Consider the following 19,290-nt stretch of genomic DNA (forward strand, 5'->3'; position numbering starts at 1 on the left):
ATGTGTTGAGGAGGAATAGTGGATATATTGGGCAAAGAATGTTGGAGATGGAGCTGCCGGGTAGAAGGAGAAGAGGTAGACCTCAGAGAAGGTTTATGGATGTAGTGAAGGTGGACATGGAGATGGTTGGTGTGAAAGTAGAGGAGGCAGTGGATAGGGCAAGATGGAGAAGAAGAAGAAGAAGAAGAAGAAGAAGACACATCTCATATCCGATATGCTTTCCTGTTCATCTGTTCGCATAAATCTTGGCTAAACTGAAATTTCATGGTCCCTTTTAAAGCCTTGCTGCTTGTGTGTGAGCCTTTGCTGGCTGTTGTTTCAATTACCTGCATTTGTTGCAGTCCGTTTATACATTGAGTTATTCGCATGTATTTGGAACATAAAACAGCTACGATAAACTCATACAGGAGAAACAATATCAGCTGGTATACTGACAAATACTTCTACTGGCGCTATTCAAGACTTTGGGAGATGATGGGCTGGTTCAGGCCAGCTTCATACTCACAACACGATGCTGTGCGTCAGCTCAGATTGAAACTAAAATTTAATGCTGGATAAAACCTTTAGTACGTTCTAGGGATGTAACAATACAACAGCTTGTACTGTGTCTTTCTGTATCAGATTGTACTGCAGTATATTGTATTGCATCGCATGTTGGCCTACTGATCCTGTGTTAACTTGGACTTAACATATTAGTTTGTGACTACAGAATTAGATTAGGACACTATAAATCAAAACTCTCTTGCTTTAAATACTCTATTCTTACATTTACTGGACATTTTCTACCAGTCCTTATTCATGCTGTGTCGAAAACTCGATCCAAGTCAATTCGAGGCACCACTGTATCTCATGGAACAAAGAGTTTTGTGACTCGTTACATCGTGCTATATAGTGTAGTGTAATGTGCTCCAGTACTGTGGCCACTGTTCAGTGTTCACCTGAGCTGCTGAAGCTGCCTCTCTCTCTCTGAAGCCTGTTGCTCTACAGCAGAGAGCTGAGCAGACAGAGCAGCACTGCAGCCCTGAACCTCCAAAAGCTCTGATCTGGCTTTCACCAACTCCTCCTGCAGCTCCTACAGACAGAGAGAGGAAAAGACAGAACTGCTCATTGTTTTTGCCCTGGAAATTCTGTACCAACAGCCTACAGCTGAAACAATCGCTCCACGCGCACAGTTAACAGCACACCCTTTATCTTCGAAGAACCAAGAGCAGTACCAAACATTTGAATAATTTATAGTAGTTCTGATATTAAAGATATTGATGTAGTACGCACACATTAAGGGGGGAAGGATTTCAACAGAGTACTGAAAAACCAAAAACGTGAAGTGTATGGAAACGGGAAATTGTATCGCTGATGCATCACTTGCTCTCCTCTGAGTATTATTACATAATCACCATAATCACAATCATTTGAGATGACTGCAGTCATTTCAGATGATCTCACTTATCTTCACTTTCGCAAAGATCTCCGCACATAATTCTGTGTAACTATAGACATTTGTGCCTCCCGAGTTAGCTGCCAGCACGAAAGGTCATTTTGAATGTATTGTGTATGTGAGGTCACAAAAACAAATGCATTTGCATATTGTTTTTAAAGAAGTTTAGATCTTAATTTGTAAGTGTTTCAGTTCAGACTGCGCGCTGAATAAGGCACAAAACAGCCAAGGAGGACAGAAATCTTTCCCCAGGTTGGGAGGTTTAAAAATGAATTATGTTACAGAAGATGACAAATTTGTTAAACAGTATAATTTGCTCCCCAAGAGGAGGAAAAAAAAAAAAAAGATAATTTTTTTTTTTTTAATTATTTCAAAGCAGGAGCAGCAATCACAATAAAAATTGTGATTACAACAAATGGTAACATTGATAACATATTCCAGTCCTTGCTTTAGATTTTGTTGTTTTCTCCCAAGTCAACAAACCAAATACAAAAATACAAGGGAACAAACCAAAAACCTGCATTTACAAAAATCTGCTTGTGCCAAACAAAACATATACGTTAGCACCCACCCGTACCCGTAAAGACAAACGCACCAGACATGACCAAAAGACAATACAAAGACAAATACGTCTGTGATTTTTAGGAGTGATTTTAACAGGAAAATTAAGGGACAACATGTATTCCAAAACTAAAAGGTCTTGGACTAAGACACAGAAGAATGATCTAGTACAGCAGATCGAATGCAATGCTGTTAAAAGGTTTCATGTTGTGCTTAGACTTCGATGATCTTGGATGATTAGAGGATATGGGCCCTTTAAGATTAATGACATAATATCATAGCTGCAGATTGTGAGATTAGTCCTCAGGTTGACCCGGCCTGCGCTGTGTGTGACTACACGAGAGACTGAAAGCGACCAAAAATGTACGTGACACACAACAGAGTTTTATACTCTATCGTTCATTTATTGTCTTATTACTCCTTAATACTGAATCTCTAAATTTTGGACACATGTTATTATAAATGTACCTTCATTTATCACACCAATAAAGCAGTGACAGATTGAAGACAGCAAGGGAAAGCGAAGGAAAGTGTGAGAGGCAAAAAGAGACGTGCCTGAGTGTGAGTGTGTGTGTGTGTGTGTGTGTGTGTGTGTGTGTGTGGTGGGTCAGTCGGTAGCACATCACAGGATTGCGGTGTGCTAATGAGCTTCACACAGACCCTTCCGCCTGCCATCAAACGCTCAGGCCACAAAGAACACATATACATGCACACACAGTATAATTCATATTGAAACACAGTCACCACACTCCTTATTTCATCTGGATGTCCAAGTTCCTCAAAACCACTACATAGGAACAGGAGCTAGTCTGTGATTTTTTTGGTAGGTGAAATAATTTTAGATTGCCTTAAGAATATGAGATAATTCAACTTCTTTCCAGATGTTTCTTCACTTGTTTACATTTTGTTTTAAGTCACTTCAGCTAATGAAAGAGTCTTATTCTTACTCTTATTTAAAGAAATAATGTTTGATAGATTTATAATGAAAATCATCTACTAACAGAATCTCTACAGAATCACTGAATACAAATAAAAAAAAAATAGAAATGCATTGAATAATCATGTAATATTTTTACAACAGTCATAAAATAAGAAATGTTAGAAACTTAGATTAGACTGAGTATGATTTCAACCTTCTCCTAAACACATCCACCCACCGGTGGACTGTTTAGAGACAAATGGACAAACAGATAAAGCGTTCATCACCCCACCACCCCCACCCAAAAAAAAAAAACCAAAAAAAAAAAAAAACAACAACACAGGGACAATCAACCTGCAACAAATAAGCACACACAAACAGATTAAAGTGCAGGTATATGCAACGTTTTTTGTTAAAGCACAGCTCAGTAGTGATGCTCTGCGGAAGCTGCACTGATTCAGCTAATTATCCACATGCAAAATGAAAGGCGGGGAGCTATACACACTTCTAGCAGAGTGGCGGGGGGGGTTGGGGGGGTCACACACATTCCCAGTTGAGTGGGGTGATATGGAGTTTGGCCCCCACCATGTAAAAAAAGTCATTATTTTGCCCCCCCTCTGAACAGGGTTATCAATATTTAAAATGTGTGCAAAACCAAGAGAAGTTCGTTTGCATTCTCAGCAGAGAGAGGGGTAAGATCAGTGAAGGTGTCAAAAGCAGACTAGAGAGAGACAGGGAGAGAAAAAAGAGAGAGGGAACATAAGAGAGGGACAGAGAAGTAAAGAGCATGAGAGATACAAAAATACTACAAAGAGACTGAGACGATAGTGGAAAAAATGAGTGGATGAATGAGGGTGAGTGTTATAAGGGGTGTGTGTGTGTGTGTGTGTGTGTGTGTAACTCCACCTGTACTCTGGCTGTGTGTAGTTCCTCCTGCCTCCTGCCGTTCTCCTGCGCTGTGTTGAGCTCCTGCTGTAGAGCACTGCAGCGCTCCTGCAGACCACGCCTGGCCTCCTCAGCTTCACTCTGCACATGCTTCTCCTTCTCCTTGTACTCCTTACCATATTCCTGCAGCTCCTAAGAAAGACAGAGAATACGAGAGAGAGAGAGAGAGAGAGAGAGAGAGTGTATGAACTGTGTGCTGGATAAAAAGCAGGACTGAGGGATGAGCGAACGATGAATGACGGCGAAGTGTTACTACAGTATTACTACATGTACGGAAGAGACAAACGGACAGATAAACAATAGGAGAAATGTACGGATACAGTTGAGAGTTGAAGGCATGAAGGTATGAAGAGATGGAGAGATGAAGCATTGGAGTGTTGAAGAGATGGATGGAGGAAGTGTTGGATGGAGGGACGACGTGGTGGGGACGGGGTGACAAAGTGAAAGCACCGAGTACTGCAGAGATGAGTGGATGGAGGGATTAAGTGTTGGAGAGATAGTGATATATTGAGACGGAATGAGAACTTGGAGTGTAGAACAGACAGAAAAAGTGTTGAGTGTTGGAAAACATGCAGCACTGAGGGATGAAGTGCTGCAGAGAAGTAGGGATGTCAGGATTAAGCGTGCAGGTGTTTGGAAGGAGGGCAAAAGTTTTAGTGTTGAAGAAATGAACTGATGGAGGGATGAAACGTGAAGGTATTTTGACTTATATAAGGACTGCGATGACAGGGAAGCTCGCATGCAACAGTGAAGGTCACCGGGGAGGGGGTGGGGGGTGAAGGTGACAGGTGATGGTCACCTGACGTAGTGAGTGTGACTTGTTTGTCCAAGACGGGTGGAGGTGCAGGAATGTTTAAGCTTTAATGAGGACACTGCACTGTAAGGCCATTAGACCAGCCACGCTGCCTTTGATGCTGCCACCGCTGAATCGGCTGCTGCCTTCCCCATCCCTCCCTTCAACACATACACTCCCCGACATGCACTCTATGAATTAATCATCCCAGTCCCATCACATCACAATTAGGCAGAAGCCACATACACCCATATCCTTCATCCCATGCCTATCATTAAGTATTTATCCTCAAAAGTTTGTTTCTTTCCAAGCAGTCTTTGCCCTGAGCTCAGGAAAAAGCATGTTTTCCCCCCCTCTTCCCCTCCCTAAGTGATTTTAGGCCTCGGGCTATGGCCTCGGGGGGCTCTATAGCTGGTGTCACTTCAAAAAGACGTGGCGGGTGAAAATCTGTCCGAACCTGAAGCTGTCGAGTTTTATTGGCCAGTTTGTGGCGCAGGCCTGCCAGCTCCTTCTTCATCAGTTCTCGCTCTTCCTCTCTACTGCGCTGCCGCTGGCCCAGGCTGCTCAGCTCCTGCCGCTGCGCTGTCACTTCCTGTTTGAAAAGCCACACAAAGCAGAAGTGGAGACAGCTGTTAGCAAAGAGTAACGTCCACATGTGGACAGACCTTGAAACATTCGTCTGGAGCTGACAGGAGTCGACCGTTCACATCAGGCCTTTCATTATTTCTTGATTATTTATCATGTTTTGCCCTACATTTACCCCTGCTTTAGTTTTTCTCCCCAATTCATTCTTCCTGCCTACTTTAATTACCCTAATAAAAAACTGTAGGGGTCTGTATTTGGGTCCATCAACGTTTCCCAACAATTGAAGCAATAGGACACCTGTGGATGTGTGTTACGGTGATTTTTACAACAGGGTGCTTTTGGCATGACGCAGAGAAAAATCACAACATTATAAAATGCAATAGAGCAATGTCCAATAAATAATTTCCTATAAATAGTAATATAGTAATAATATAGTCTTCCACCAAGAAATAGTTTTTTCTTTACAGAACGTAATAGTTGGACAATGCATGGACCACTTAATGGAGACCTAAACTCCCAAATCATGAACATGCATGTCATAACACAAACAGCAATGTCTAATGTGGAAACCTTCACTTACGATGCATCACGTCATTTTATTTCAGTTTACTTATTTCATTTCATTCTGCTTCATCCTTAATGTGATTACAATCATTTGAAAATGGATTTGCGGCGATAGGTAAACGGTTCACTACACTAGGTTTAATTCTGCTTATTTCAGATTTACCTTAAAAACAGACAAACTTATTTTTTACTTTATAAACGACAAACATTTTACAGTGAATTCTTAAGTAATTCAGTTGACGTGAGCGGTAATTTGTGTATACTGAGTACAATATAACTAATTTGAATATGAATCAGAATTTAGGACTTCAATTTCACTGTTACTGAATAAATATTGGTATTACAGAATTTACTGTATAAATTGAGTAACTCATAGCAGACACTGTACATTTAATAGCAGTTACTGAATAACTCATAGTATATATTGATTAACTCATAGTAGATACTGAATAACTCAGAGTATATATTGATTAACTCATAGTAGATACTGAATAACCCATAGTATATATTAATTAACTCATAGTATATATTGATTAACTCATAGTATATATTGATTAACTCATAGTAGATACTGAATAACCCATAGTATATATTAATTAACTCATAGTATATATTGATTAACTCATAGTATATATTGATTAACTCATAGTAGATACTGATTAACTCATAGTAGATACTGATTAACTCATAGTAGATACTGAATAACTCATAGTATATATTGATTAACTCATAGTATATATTGATTAACTCATAGTAGATACTGAATAACTCATAGTAAATACTGAATAACTCATAGTAGATACTGAATAACTCATAGTAAATACTGAATAACTCATAGTAGATACTGAATAACCCATAGTATATATTGATTAACTCATAGTATATATTGATTAACTCATAGTAGATACTGAATAACTCAGAGTAGATACTGAATAACTAATAGTAAATACTGAATAACTCATAGTAGATACTGAATAACTCATAGTAGATACTGAATAACCCATAGTATATATTGATTAACTCATAGTATATATTGATTAACTCATAGTAGATACTGAATAACTAATAGTAAATACTGAATAACTCATAGTAAATACTGAATAACTCATAGTAGATCCTGAATAACTCAGAGTAGATACTGAATAACTCATAGTATATATTGATTAACTCATAGTAGATACTGAATAACTAATAGTAGATACTGAATAACTAATAGTAAATACTGAATAACTCAGAGTAGATCCTGAATAACTCAGAGTAGATCCTGAATAACTCAGAGTAGATCCTGAATAACTCAGAGTATATACTGAATAACTCAGAGTAGATCCTGAATAACTCAGAGTATATACTGAATAACTCAGAGTAGATCCTGAATAACTCATAGTAGATCCTGAATAACTCCTAGTAGATCCTGAATAACTCCTAGTAAATACTGAATAACTCAGAGTAGATCCTGAATAACTCAGAGTAGATACTGAATAACTCAGAGTAGATCCTGAATAACTAATAGTAAATACTGAATAACTAATAGTAAATACTGAATAACTCAGAGTAGATCCTGAATAACTCAGAGTATATACTGAATAACTCAGAGTAGATCCTGAATAACTCAGAGTAGATCCTGAATAACTCAGAGTAGATCCTGAATAACTCATAGTAGATACTGAATAACTCATAGTAAATACTGAATAACTCATAGTAGATACTGAATAACCCATAGTATATATTGATTAACTCATAGTATATATTGATTAACTCATAGTAGATACTGAATAACTCATAGTAAATACTGAATAACTCATAGTAGATACTGAATAACTCATAGTAAATACTGAATAACTCATAGTAGATACTGAATAACCCATAGTATATATTGATTAACTCATAGTATATATTGATTAACTCATAGTAGATACTGAATAACTAATAGTAAATACTGAATAACTCATAGTAGATCCTGAATAACTCAGAGTAGATACTGAATAACTCATAGTATATATTGATTAACTCATAGTAGATACTGAATAACTCATAGTAAATACTGAATAACTCAGAGTAGATCCTGAATAACTCAGAGTAGATCCTGAATAACTCAGAGTAGATCCTGAATAACTCAGAGTAGATCCTGAATAACTCAGAGTATATACTGAATAACTCAGAGTAGATCCTGAATAACTCATAGTAGATCCTGAATAACTCATAGTAGATCCTGAATAACTCAGAGTATATACTGAATAACTCAGAGTAGATCCTGAATAACTCAGAGTAGATCCTGAATAACTCAGAGTAGATCCTGAATAACTCAGAGTAGATCCTGAATAACTCAGAGTAGATCCTGAATAACTCAGAGTAGATCCTGAATAACTCAAAGTAGATACTGAATAACTCAGAGTAGATACTGAATAACTCATAGTAGATATTGATTAACTCATAGTAGATACTGAATAACTCATAGTAGATACTGAATAACTCATAGTAGACACTGAATAACTAATAGTAAATACTGAATAACTAATAGTAAATACTGAATAACTCAGAGTAGATCCTGAATAACTCAGAGTAGATCCTGAATAACTCAGAGTAGATCCTGAATAACTCAGAGTATATACTGAATAACTCAGAGTAGATCCTGAATAACTCAGAGTAGATCCTGAATAACTCATAGTAGATACTGAATAACTCATAGCAGTTACTGAAAAATCCATAACAGATAATAAATAATCTAAAAGTATGAACAACTTACCAAATAATTAATAGTAGATAATTAATTAATTAACTAATTAATTAACAGCAGATACCGAATAACTCACAGTAGATAGAGAATAATTTATATTAAGTATGTAATAAGTCATAGCAGTTACTATACATTAAACCTTTATTATTGTTATAAACTGAAAAATCTGCAGTTTAAGACTTTACATTTTTCAATCTGGCATCCTGGAGTCGCATCACGCCAATTACTAAATATTCTGCAGAACATTTTTTCACATGTTTTTAGGAGTAAAACATGTTTACTGCAGTATAATTAGAAGGATGCTCATTTATATAAGAGCTCAAAGGCACTATAGTCATAGCAATAGGCTCACCCTAAACTTCAGTGGGTGGTATTGTGCCAGCAACACTGAGACACCACACTGTGTATAAGCTTTAACACCACACCTTCATTCACGGGGAGAAGACGACTCAGCTTTCTTAGGTGATATGAGCATCGGAATCGGCCCATTAGCAAATTAGCTTCTGATATTAGCAGAAAAATCACACACAGCCAATCATTCAGCCTTGGCAAGGGTTCTTATTACCCCCCGCACACACACACACACTGCTGCTGCTGAAACACTGCTGCCCTTTTAACACACTCTGCCTGGGCTGGCTCCGGCGTCAGGCTAATCCAGCGCTGGCCACGGATATTTCAAAAATAACACCGAGCTCTGGGACGCAATTAATTGCCATGTTGAGGGAAATCACTTGAATCTTTCCAGATAGCGGATTTACGCCTTGGTCTGCGCACCATGCAAAAACGGCTTTAATAGAGATTTATACCACAAGTGGAACTCAATTCAAAACGTTGATAATGAGGTAGGCAAGCACTGCCTTAACCCCAGTAGTGCTCAATTGGTAGGAAAAAAGGTTTAAAGAAGTTAAGAGGTCTAGGACAGAAAGATTAGCATTAGAAATTCCCAGTGCAGTTCAAAAATGAAAGCTAATTATGTTACAAAAATGTAAGAAGAGGGTAAGGGAGGAGAGATTGTCAAAGTTACTGTGGCAATGCAGGAGGAGAGGCAGGATTCAGCGGACCATCACACAGCCAAGGAAGGAAAAAGCAATTAATCACCATTTCGGTTCGTTTGGCGGCAGTTTTGGATGAGATGATAGATGCCAGTGGTCTGGAGGACAGTACCTACAATCCTCAGTGCTAATAAGTCTCACTCAAATTTTAATGGCCATGTTCCATTCATTACATACCATAACAGCTATATCAGCTTTGGAGCACCTGATATGGGCGTACAGTGAACAGGCCGATACTGAACGACACCACGGCAGCCAGGATTGCTTCTCCAAAGAAGGGGGGAAAAAGGAAAGAACGACTAAAAGCTGCAATGTGTGCATTTCCAGACTGACCACCAAAATGCTGAAAAAGTTTTTTTCTTTTTCATTTTTGTGAAGTCCAGAGACATTATTGTGGTTTGGCAATACTGTATGAAGTAATTACATAGTTACTGACATAGTGAGCCACTGAAAACAAAAGTACAGTACTATGACCGTTTTAAAGGACTGAAACACTAATGCTTGACCCTGTTAAAAAATAAAGGCACTGTGCAGGTACATCTTTCATTCGACAGGGTACAAACAACATAAATGTACCCTCAAAAGGTATTTTGAAGGTCCTGCTGTGTACCTGGGAAAAAAAAAGCTTTCCCCAGGTAAAAAGTATGTATTTCTATCTTTTCATGAGCTAATGCTTTAAAACATCCATCCATCCATCCATCCATTTTCTAAGCCGCTTCTCCGTCATTGTCGCGGGGTGGTGCTGGAGCCTATCCCAGCAGTCTTCGGGCGGAAGGCAGGATACACCCTGGACAGGTCGCCAGTCCATCACAGGGCAGACAGACAGACACAGACAGTCTGCTTTAAAACAGAACAATGAAATAAAAAGTCTGGAGAGGAGACACAGTGTGCAGAGTTGCAATACACTAGGAATCGATGAGGCGATTTGCCTTTTACGGTTTCATTTGAAAGCAATGTAACGATCGCCTGATGTCATTCCGACAGAATCTGACGCAGGAAGCACAGGGGATGATGCGTCTTACTGTCCAACTAAAACAAAACCTCTATAATGCTCTATAATGGTCATGTGATGCACCGTTACTTTAAAAGACTGCAATATACTACATGAAGTACAGGGAGCGATGCGGCTTCATGAAAGAATAAATCGCCATAACAGTCAGAATAATCGATGAATCGAATGACAGTCAATAGATTACTCGACTAGGAATGATCGTTAGTCGCAGCTCTAATGGAGAGGCAGACACTGAATGGATGTGAGCGGGTGGTGCCAGGCCTCAGAGAGCGCGGTAAATGACCCATACCCAGACAGGCTGAAAAAGGCAGATAAACGACAACACCCCAAGCTTGTTTAAACCTCAGCCTGGCTGTGTATAAGCCGACAGTTATGACAGCGAGGCAGCGGGTCGTTAATAAAAAACGGAGTGTGTCGTTCCTGGGCTAATCTGATCTGCTAAACGTGTGTTTAGATGAGAGATGAGTACAGCTGGACAAAACGCATTACACAGCCTGATGGCATCAGAGCCGGGTCTCATGGGAGCGAGAGCGAGAGAGCGAGAGAGCGAGAGGGAGAGAGTGGGAGAGAGTCTGTGTATAATGAAGCAGGCTGACAGATGCTTCATTCAAGGGCCATGATTAAAGGTGAATTAACAACACGGTTTCATCATTAGCTGCCATACCAGCTCATCTATCAAACAGTCAGAGATGCTTATTAAAAAGACAGAAATTATGGTTTCTGGCATCCACTGACTTGACTGTGTGTGTGTGTGTGTGTGTGGCGCTCTACTTCCAGCTATGTCTAATCCCAGGCGCACGTTTTAATATTAAATATGGATCTGAAACTTATTGCGACACTGTTTTGTTTGAAGGCTACCTGCTAGTAATGGGCCGTATGACCACATATACGATTCTTTGCTTTTCCTTTTTTTTCCGTTTATTTAAAGACATTTCGGCTTCTTCTAATGCGAGCTTGAAAGATTGACGCCGGTCACGAGTTTCATCTTGAAATAAGAAAACTTCAATCCCTTTTTTCAGGTCAGTAGTGAAACACAAAGGCAGAGCCTTATTTCAGCCACACACCTGCATCTCAGAGGCATCTCAGAGCACGAAGTGGAAGAGCCTCCCTGTCCCTCAGGGCCACGTGGGAAGCAGTCAGATCCCACTGCTTTTAAGTAAATGTGGCTGAAAAGTGGCGTGTGACATCAGGAACTGTCAAAACAAACATACTTTCTTCTATTACGTACCGTTTTCGTGTTTTAATCAAATATATGATTTTACGTTCCAGGCTGTGCGTGCTGGTCATGCAGTGGCTATCCTTTTTTTTTAGTTACACACAAAATTAGTTAAACTTGTCACTATAAAAATAAGCATAACTGAAATATTGGCAGTGATAGGCTCACTGTGGTAATGACAAAACGGAGTGTTCAAATATTTGTCTTAACAAATCAAAATTAAGGTACAGGGCCGCTCAGTAAAACAGTAATAGTAATAGTAGTAAGTCAAATAATTTTATTCTAAAGATCAAGCCAGTTAAAAGTCCAAAATGTGTTTTAAACTCCGACTTTGAACCAATTCAGTAGAAAGAGCCATGTCACGGTATCAGCCATGCACTGCTACAAAAAAATGTATATTTACCTATTATTCTATCACGGTTTATGACATTATCACAATATCACCTTTAAAAAAAGTTGCGTGTGGCATAAAGGTACAACAAAACTCATACCTGAGAAAGAATTTAAACTGGAATACTATCCTCAGCTACAACCTACATAAGGAATTCACAACACACGCATAGGTGTTGAACAATGTATTTGCCAAGCGATATGTGAGTAATTACAAACTAAGGATGTGCATTTAGACAAATTATCATTATTAACAGTAACTGTTAACAGGTTAACAAAAAAAAAAGTACTTCATCTGAAACGAAAGTAAGGCTGGAGCTGTAGGCTTACTGTGGTGACGAAGTTCACCCGGCTTCAGCAAACAACAAAGTAACTGTGAAAAACAATCACAATCACAGACTTCACTCACATCAGGTACATTTGCGAAAGAAACAATGAACACTTCCTAAATGTAAGACGTTATGTGTGTTTTTTGGTATCACTACTACTAGTAAGCACCAAAACATATAATACATCATCATACTCGGGTTCACAAGAGGACAGGGCAGACGTTGGCTTCTTATCTGCCAGCTTCTTGTTTGAATTTTCCACCTAAAATGGTGCAGCATTCTGGGCTTCTGCACATCAGCATGACAAGAACTGCGACAGATTCATTTTCCAGTAGTCATGGAAAGTCATGGAAATGTTGTAGTATCTCCTGCATTAGTGGAGTATCCACAACAGGCAAAACATGTGGGCTTGTAAGCTTGCGAAGGCGCTCAAGAATTTCGTTTCACATGAAGTTTGCTGAGACCTTTACTATTCTGGTGACAGAACTGGTGTTAAAAGGATAAAATAAAATAAATAAAAACAAAAAAAACAGTGGTATAAAAATGAAACAGCAAATCGCTGCTGTCAGAAGAAAACCTTGCATCTCCTATTTTGTCATTTTCTGACAAAATTTGAAAATACCTGTTGCCCTTCCTATTAAATGTAAATTTCGGCCTAAAATGACTTGGAAAAATCTCTGGTTCCATTGACTTACATTAACAGCATTTGGGAATGCTTATCCAGAGCAACTTACAATTTGATCATTTTACACAACTGGCCTGACTGCAGGTCTTTGGACTGCGGGAGGAAACCGGAGAACCCGGAGGAAACCCACACAGACATGGGGAGAACATGCAAACTCCACACAGAGAGGACTCCGGTCACCCGGCCGGGGAATCGAACCCAGGCCCTCCTTGCTGTGAGGCGATAGCGCTACCCACCACGCCACCGTGCCGTAGGTTTTTTCCTTTTTTCCTTTTGTCCTTTTTACAACATTGGATGCTGATGAGGACTCGTCATCTTACATAAAGTGTTTTCTCCTCAGTGAACTACCAACACGTTAGTGTGTCAGAGAAACACATTTTCAGTTTCTGGACAGATAAGTTAGCCTAGTTAGTAAAAGCTGCGACCTTGGCAACGTGCTCCTCTTCAAGCACTCGTGTTTTGAAACGACAAAGCTTAACATACATACTTACTCACAAATACAAGCAAATCATTGATAATTTACTGTTTTGTAACTATAACTGAACAATGATTTTAGTCTTCGTATACTGGCACCTCAGTTGGTTAACTTGGTGCTCTTCCACATCACTACAATGAGCAGCTTATGCCACTAATCCCAAAGTGACAAGATGTTTGTTGCAGTGGGATTCTGTTTATTTAGTATATGAAAGCTTCATGTTTCAACAGTTAATATAGAAATATTTTAATAAAGTAATTATTAGGGATGTCCCGATCCGATCTCAAAGGGGCCGATCAAGGCATTTTTAACTGATCGGTCGGCTTAATTGAGCATGGATCTATGCCCGATCCTGTGTTTTACATCAGTGGTCACATGGGTGTCGTAGCGGAGAGCGCGATTTGTCGCAGGACGCTGCTGAAATGTCTGGCGTGTGGTCACGTGTAATGTATGCAATGCGAGCATTTCATGAGGCAGTAGTAACGGAGATGATACGGCACCTAAAAAGTAAACACTCAGCGGAACACAGCGAGTTTACGCGTGTCACTCAGGCAAAGGCTGCACCAAAGCAACACACACTACAGCAAACACAGACGCTTTGTCGAGACAGCGACGTGGCCAAAAAGATTCCTGAGAGAGTAATCGAGTTCATCGCTTTGGATGACAAGCCTACGGCTTCGGTAGAAAAGAAGTTTTCGTCGTCTTTTGGAGCCACGCTACGCCCTACAGACATCCCGGAGCTTTACAGCAAGGCTGGTGAGCACGTTCGAGGTCTTTTATCAGATGTGAGCGCTGGTAGCTTTACCGACATTTGGAGTTCTGATGTTTCCCCATCATTACTTGGCCTCACGGCGCACTGGATTGTCTCGACTTTTGATGAAAAGCCTCGATTTCCCTCACTGGCTGCTATTGCGAACACGTTTCTCTGTGCCCACTGTACAAGAGTGGACAGTGAGCGACTCTTTAGTCCAGTCTCAAACGTCGTTGATGAGAAGAGGAGCCGTGGTGGTCACCTAACACCGCAGAGATGCTACCTTTCCTCAAGAAACCCTTCACTTCATATGGAGTGTACATAACTGAATACGAGAAAGGAAAAACTGTAGCCAGTCCAATAAAAGCACTGGAAGAACTGGCCTTCCCAGATAACTAAACAGACATTTACATTTACATTTATGGCATTTGGCTGACACTCTGATCCAGAGCGACTTACAATTTGATCATTTTACACAGGTAGGCCAAGGCGCTGTTGGGAGTCTTGCCCAAGGACACTTGTTGGTATAGTGTAGGGTACTTGCCCTGTTCGGGGACTGAACCCCAGTCTACAGCACAGAAGGCAGAGGTGTTAACCACTACACTAACCAACCACAACCACTAAACAGCACAATGCAACTTCATTATTTTGATATTTTGCTGCAAAACTGCTCAAATAAATGGAAACGTATACTGTTTATAACATGTTCAAGTTAAGCTGCTACACCACTTAAGTGGAACTGAGATTTCGGATTTTTCATTTTTGTGTACTATGATGCTGCACTAGGTGGAATTTTGGTATTTGTCATGATTGTGAATGTTAAGCTATTAAAACACTTTAAAGTGGAATTATAATTATATTACTCATTTTGAGCGTTCTAGTTTTACTACTGCACTGCTGCACTAAATGGAATTTATCCAAGCTATTTATAAAGACATCTTTTAGTTTGTTTACTTATTTTGTAAAAAAATAAATAAATAATAAAAATATATAGCTTGGATGCAGACAATGTTTTTCTTAATGCACCGCAGAACTGTTCAGTTGTGAAGCATATACATTGGATTGATTTGAATCAAACTGTAATGTACTTGAATTGTGCACTGTGTATAGTATTATCTAGGAAAATATACTGTTAAGTATCGGATTGAGACTCGGTATCGGAAGTTGGTCAATATTAAATGACTCGGATCGGGATGGGGGGCAGAAAAACTTGATCGGGACGTCCCTAATAATTAGGATTATTAATACATTGTTGCCGCCTACTGGATACACACACACACACACACACACACACACACACACACACACACATTATATATAGTAACAAACATGCATATAATTTTGGTTCATTAGGAAATCCAAGTATGTAAATAATTGTTTACTCATTCTGAAATAGCAACAAATACGGAAAGCCGGTAAAATGCTTGGGTGAGCCCTAAAAAAGCATTATCCAATGACTACAATAACTCAAAACACTATAGGTTTGATACCTAAAAGTAAATTTACAGTAGCTTTTTGTACTTTAATAGATATACAGACAGCAAGCTTCTAATTTTAATGAAGTACATGATTTTTATAAAGAAATATATATATATGTATATTCATAAATATGTGTGATCAAATGCTCAATTTATTTCGTGGCCATCAAAATCTTTCATAGAACAGCTATAAGGTACTCTTAATTAGGGATCTGTCTTACAAGGTATATTAATGGGGAATAAACCTTCGTAACAGAGTTATAAATGAAAAAAAATGACTTTAGTGTAAGACACCTCATGCCAATGCAATGTTAATAAAACATTTTGTATTATCTTCTGATTACAGGCAAAAACTGTTAATATGTCCTGCTTTATAAATGCATTGTGTTATAAATGTGTTACGAAGTTCATATCGTCACCGTCTAAAAAGTTTCTCCAAAGTAGTAACTTTACAGGAGAGGGAAAACCAAAAATATTCTTTATCATTAATGTAAGTGAATGTAAAGAGATTTCATTCTGGACCAGTTTCAGGGCACTTCTATCGCTCCAATCAACATGACATTTTCACACAATGTAAATGACAGCTGCCACGCTCAAATGGCAGAAAGGTAAAAATCGGGGGAAAAAGGTGGAGAACACTGTTTTTCATTTGATGGTGAAGATATGCAGGTGAAGATATGCAGGTATCCTTCAAATGGAGTGTTTCTAATATCTCATAGTACATTTTACAAAACACTTAGACTATACACAAATGATCATATATTCTACTACACCTTCTCCAGCTCCTGAATCTTGTAGTCTTTCGCTTGAAGAATTTCTAGAACTTTCCTGTCCTTGGCCTCAGTTTTCTGCTTCTCACTAAAAAGAAAAAACAAGTAGAGAGAGATGGAAACAAGGACAAGGAGAAATGGAAAGATCAATTAAAAAAAGATTGTGAATAACGTGGGACTGGAGAAAGCCAATAAACCTACTGAAGCACTTTCTGGAAAAGAAACTTTGGAGTTAGGAATTGGCAGGAGAATTCCTGACTGCAGGAATTAATACACATTGAGTGCTACAGCACTAAGAAAAATGCATATGCTTTTAATCCATGAACGTATTGAACGCATCTAAGCAGGTGCTCCAATTTAAAAACTGAAGGTAACATGGGAAGCTGCAAAGTTGTATGTAAGTACGTAAACATTGCTACAGTGTCAAAACACCCCATTCACTGCTTTTCTCCAGTCCAGATATGGAAACAAAACAAAAATGCAAAAATGGTATGTTTTAAAATGAACTGTGTTTTTATTTTAAAACGTATGTATTTACATATATCCATCCCTCCGCCCACGGCAGTTTAGCCCCACTCATTCACACTGACGTTATTACATTCTAAGGGATAAAGAAAATAGTAAAAAATAAATTCAAACTTCTTTTGAGCATAAAGCCACACAAACATCATAAGTGGAGCCCAAGGGAAAGGAAACACAAGAAAATATGGGATATTCACATTTTAAAGGCCCAAACGAAGAAACTTAAATGAACTTACTGCAGCACACACTGTACATAATCTCTTAGAAAAAGGCTTTAAAAGACAAACAAAAGAAGCTTTGTGACTTCAGTGGCACCATTCACTCAAGCAGCACCAGTGTAACTTTGAAAAAGATCCACTTAAAAGCAAATCTGAACAATTAGGCCAGTTGGCAGCTTCTGCCTGATCTATGGCCATTCAGACGCTTGGTGTTGCATGACGCAATGCGATTACTGCGCTTAGAGATGAAACACTGCCCACTACAGCGGGAATACAGCACTACTGGGGAAAGGAAACACACAAAGTTGTCTTTTAAACATGCTGTGTGTCCCTTGAGCACTTGCTGAGGTGCATCAGCGGGAAAACGCAGGTAAAAACACTCCTCTCCAGGTATTAGTAATTACCCGGACATCAAAAAAAGCAACGGATCTCACGCGGGACCCGAACACTGAGAACTTGGGCCCTCTTCCCTGCACACTCGGGAAGAGAGAGAAGACAAAAGAAGCAGAAGCAGAGTAGGTTTGTTTCAGCAGCCGCCAGTCAGCTGGGAGCGGCCTTCCCCGCGGCTCAGGCTTTCATTCCTCCTCCCTCTTCGCTTCCCTCGCTCTCCCTCAGGCCCAAAGACACGAGAGTGCACCACTTTACCTTGTAGCCTTGGCAATGTTAACCATGTCCCAAGCCAACCATCCAATTGCTACAAGACCGGCCGAAAACTCCCGCGAGGCCGAGCGCTTGACTGGAGCCGACGCAATTATCATGTCAATATATCCCGCGCGGAGCTATGCTGATGCACGCGTCTCGTTCTCCGGTGCAATGCTGCTGGGTCCCCGTGGACCAGCATGTCTTGCTCGCTGTGGCAATGGAGGGAGTCTTCACGCTGCACTCACTTAGCCTGCTTAGACTTTTCCCCTTCCTTTCTGAAAGTGAAAAAGACACTTTTCCAGCCTCTGCCTTTTGGTTACCAAAGAACAAAGCAACAGTAACCTGACGGCCCATTCTACTAAAGGAATGGTTCTGTGAAAAACTTACACAGTCGCCCACATTAATCCAATTGTGGACTATCAACCAAAACATTTCGCGTCTCAATTTTGCTTCTACTTTCATAACTGGCGGTTAACAAGTAACGGACGATTAAAGTTTGCAAGATGCTAACTGATGGTGTATTTATGACAGTGTGCTTTAGACTAAAGCTTTTTTCAGACCCAGGACCGATTGGTCAGCGAGTTCTGTATGTTTTGGTCAAGTGTGAAAACTATTTTCAAGCCTGGAAGACAATCAATGGTTCCACAACTCTTCTCCATACTGGATTACATTCCTGCGAAAAATGTTCCAATGGGTTTTAAGGAGCATTAGTCAGTCCTCGTGTAGAGTGCCCAGATTTAGAAAAATTCCAGGAGAAAGGGCAGAACACCCTTTGGAACAGATGGAATGAGGAGAATTCACGTGGTCTTGGCAGCCTTCTGTGCAGACTTTGCGACCTTACCAGCACCACCAGCTCTCCAAACTCGCTGGGGATCATTTTAACAATGGCAGCATCTTCAGACATCAGTGTTCTTTGGGTTGTCCTCCAATTTCTTACTAGAACGATGGTCAACCTTCTCCTTCACCTCAAGCAAGCAAGCAAGTAATGTGAACAGTGTGGCAGTCCAGCACAGGAGCAGAGCCCTGAAAGATCTGCCCAGGGTAGTTCAGAACGATGACCTGAGCAGTGAAGCTGCCAGCCTCCACTGATGGGTCGTTCTTGCTGTGTCCAGCCATGTTTCCATGATGAATGTCCTTAACAGACACATTCTTTATGTTGAAACCAACGTCATCAGTAGCCTTAGAGAGGGTGGCTTCAACAGAAGGTACAACAG

At 39.7% G+C, this 19,290-nt stretch overlaps 1 protein-coding gene across 4 annotated transcripts in view; it reads right to left on the bottom strand.

The window, feature by feature from the left end:
• The window catches only part of cntln (centlein, centrosomal protein), a 162,919-nt gene that overhangs the window by 127,006 nt on the left and 16,623 nt on the right, over positions 1–19,290 (bottom strand). For 3 of the 4 annotated variants that reach the window (XM_037538264.1, XM_037538263.1, XM_017721935.2), the window contains exons 4-7: positions 16,698–16,782; positions 5,111–5,245; positions 3,822–3,992; positions 939–1,072 (exon numbers count right to left, since the gene is read on the bottom strand). In XM_037538264.1, coding sequence (XP_037394161.1) covers positions 939–1,072; positions 3,822–3,992; positions 5,111–5,245; positions 16,698–16,782 — 525 coding nt within the window. The remainder of the gene's footprint in view (positions 1–938; positions 1,073–3,821; positions 3,993–5,110; positions 5,246–16,697; positions 16,783–19,290) is intronic. The other variant, XM_037538265.1, reaches the window with a different exon arrangement.

The sequence above is a fragment of the Pygocentrus nattereri genome, chromosome 5 (genome assembly GCF_015220715.1).
Source record: "Pygocentrus nattereri isolate fPygNat1 chromosome 5, fPygNat1.pri, whole genome shotgun sequence".
NCBI lineage: Eukaryota > Metazoa > Chordata > Actinopteri > Characiformes > Serrasalmidae > Pygocentrus > Pygocentrus nattereri.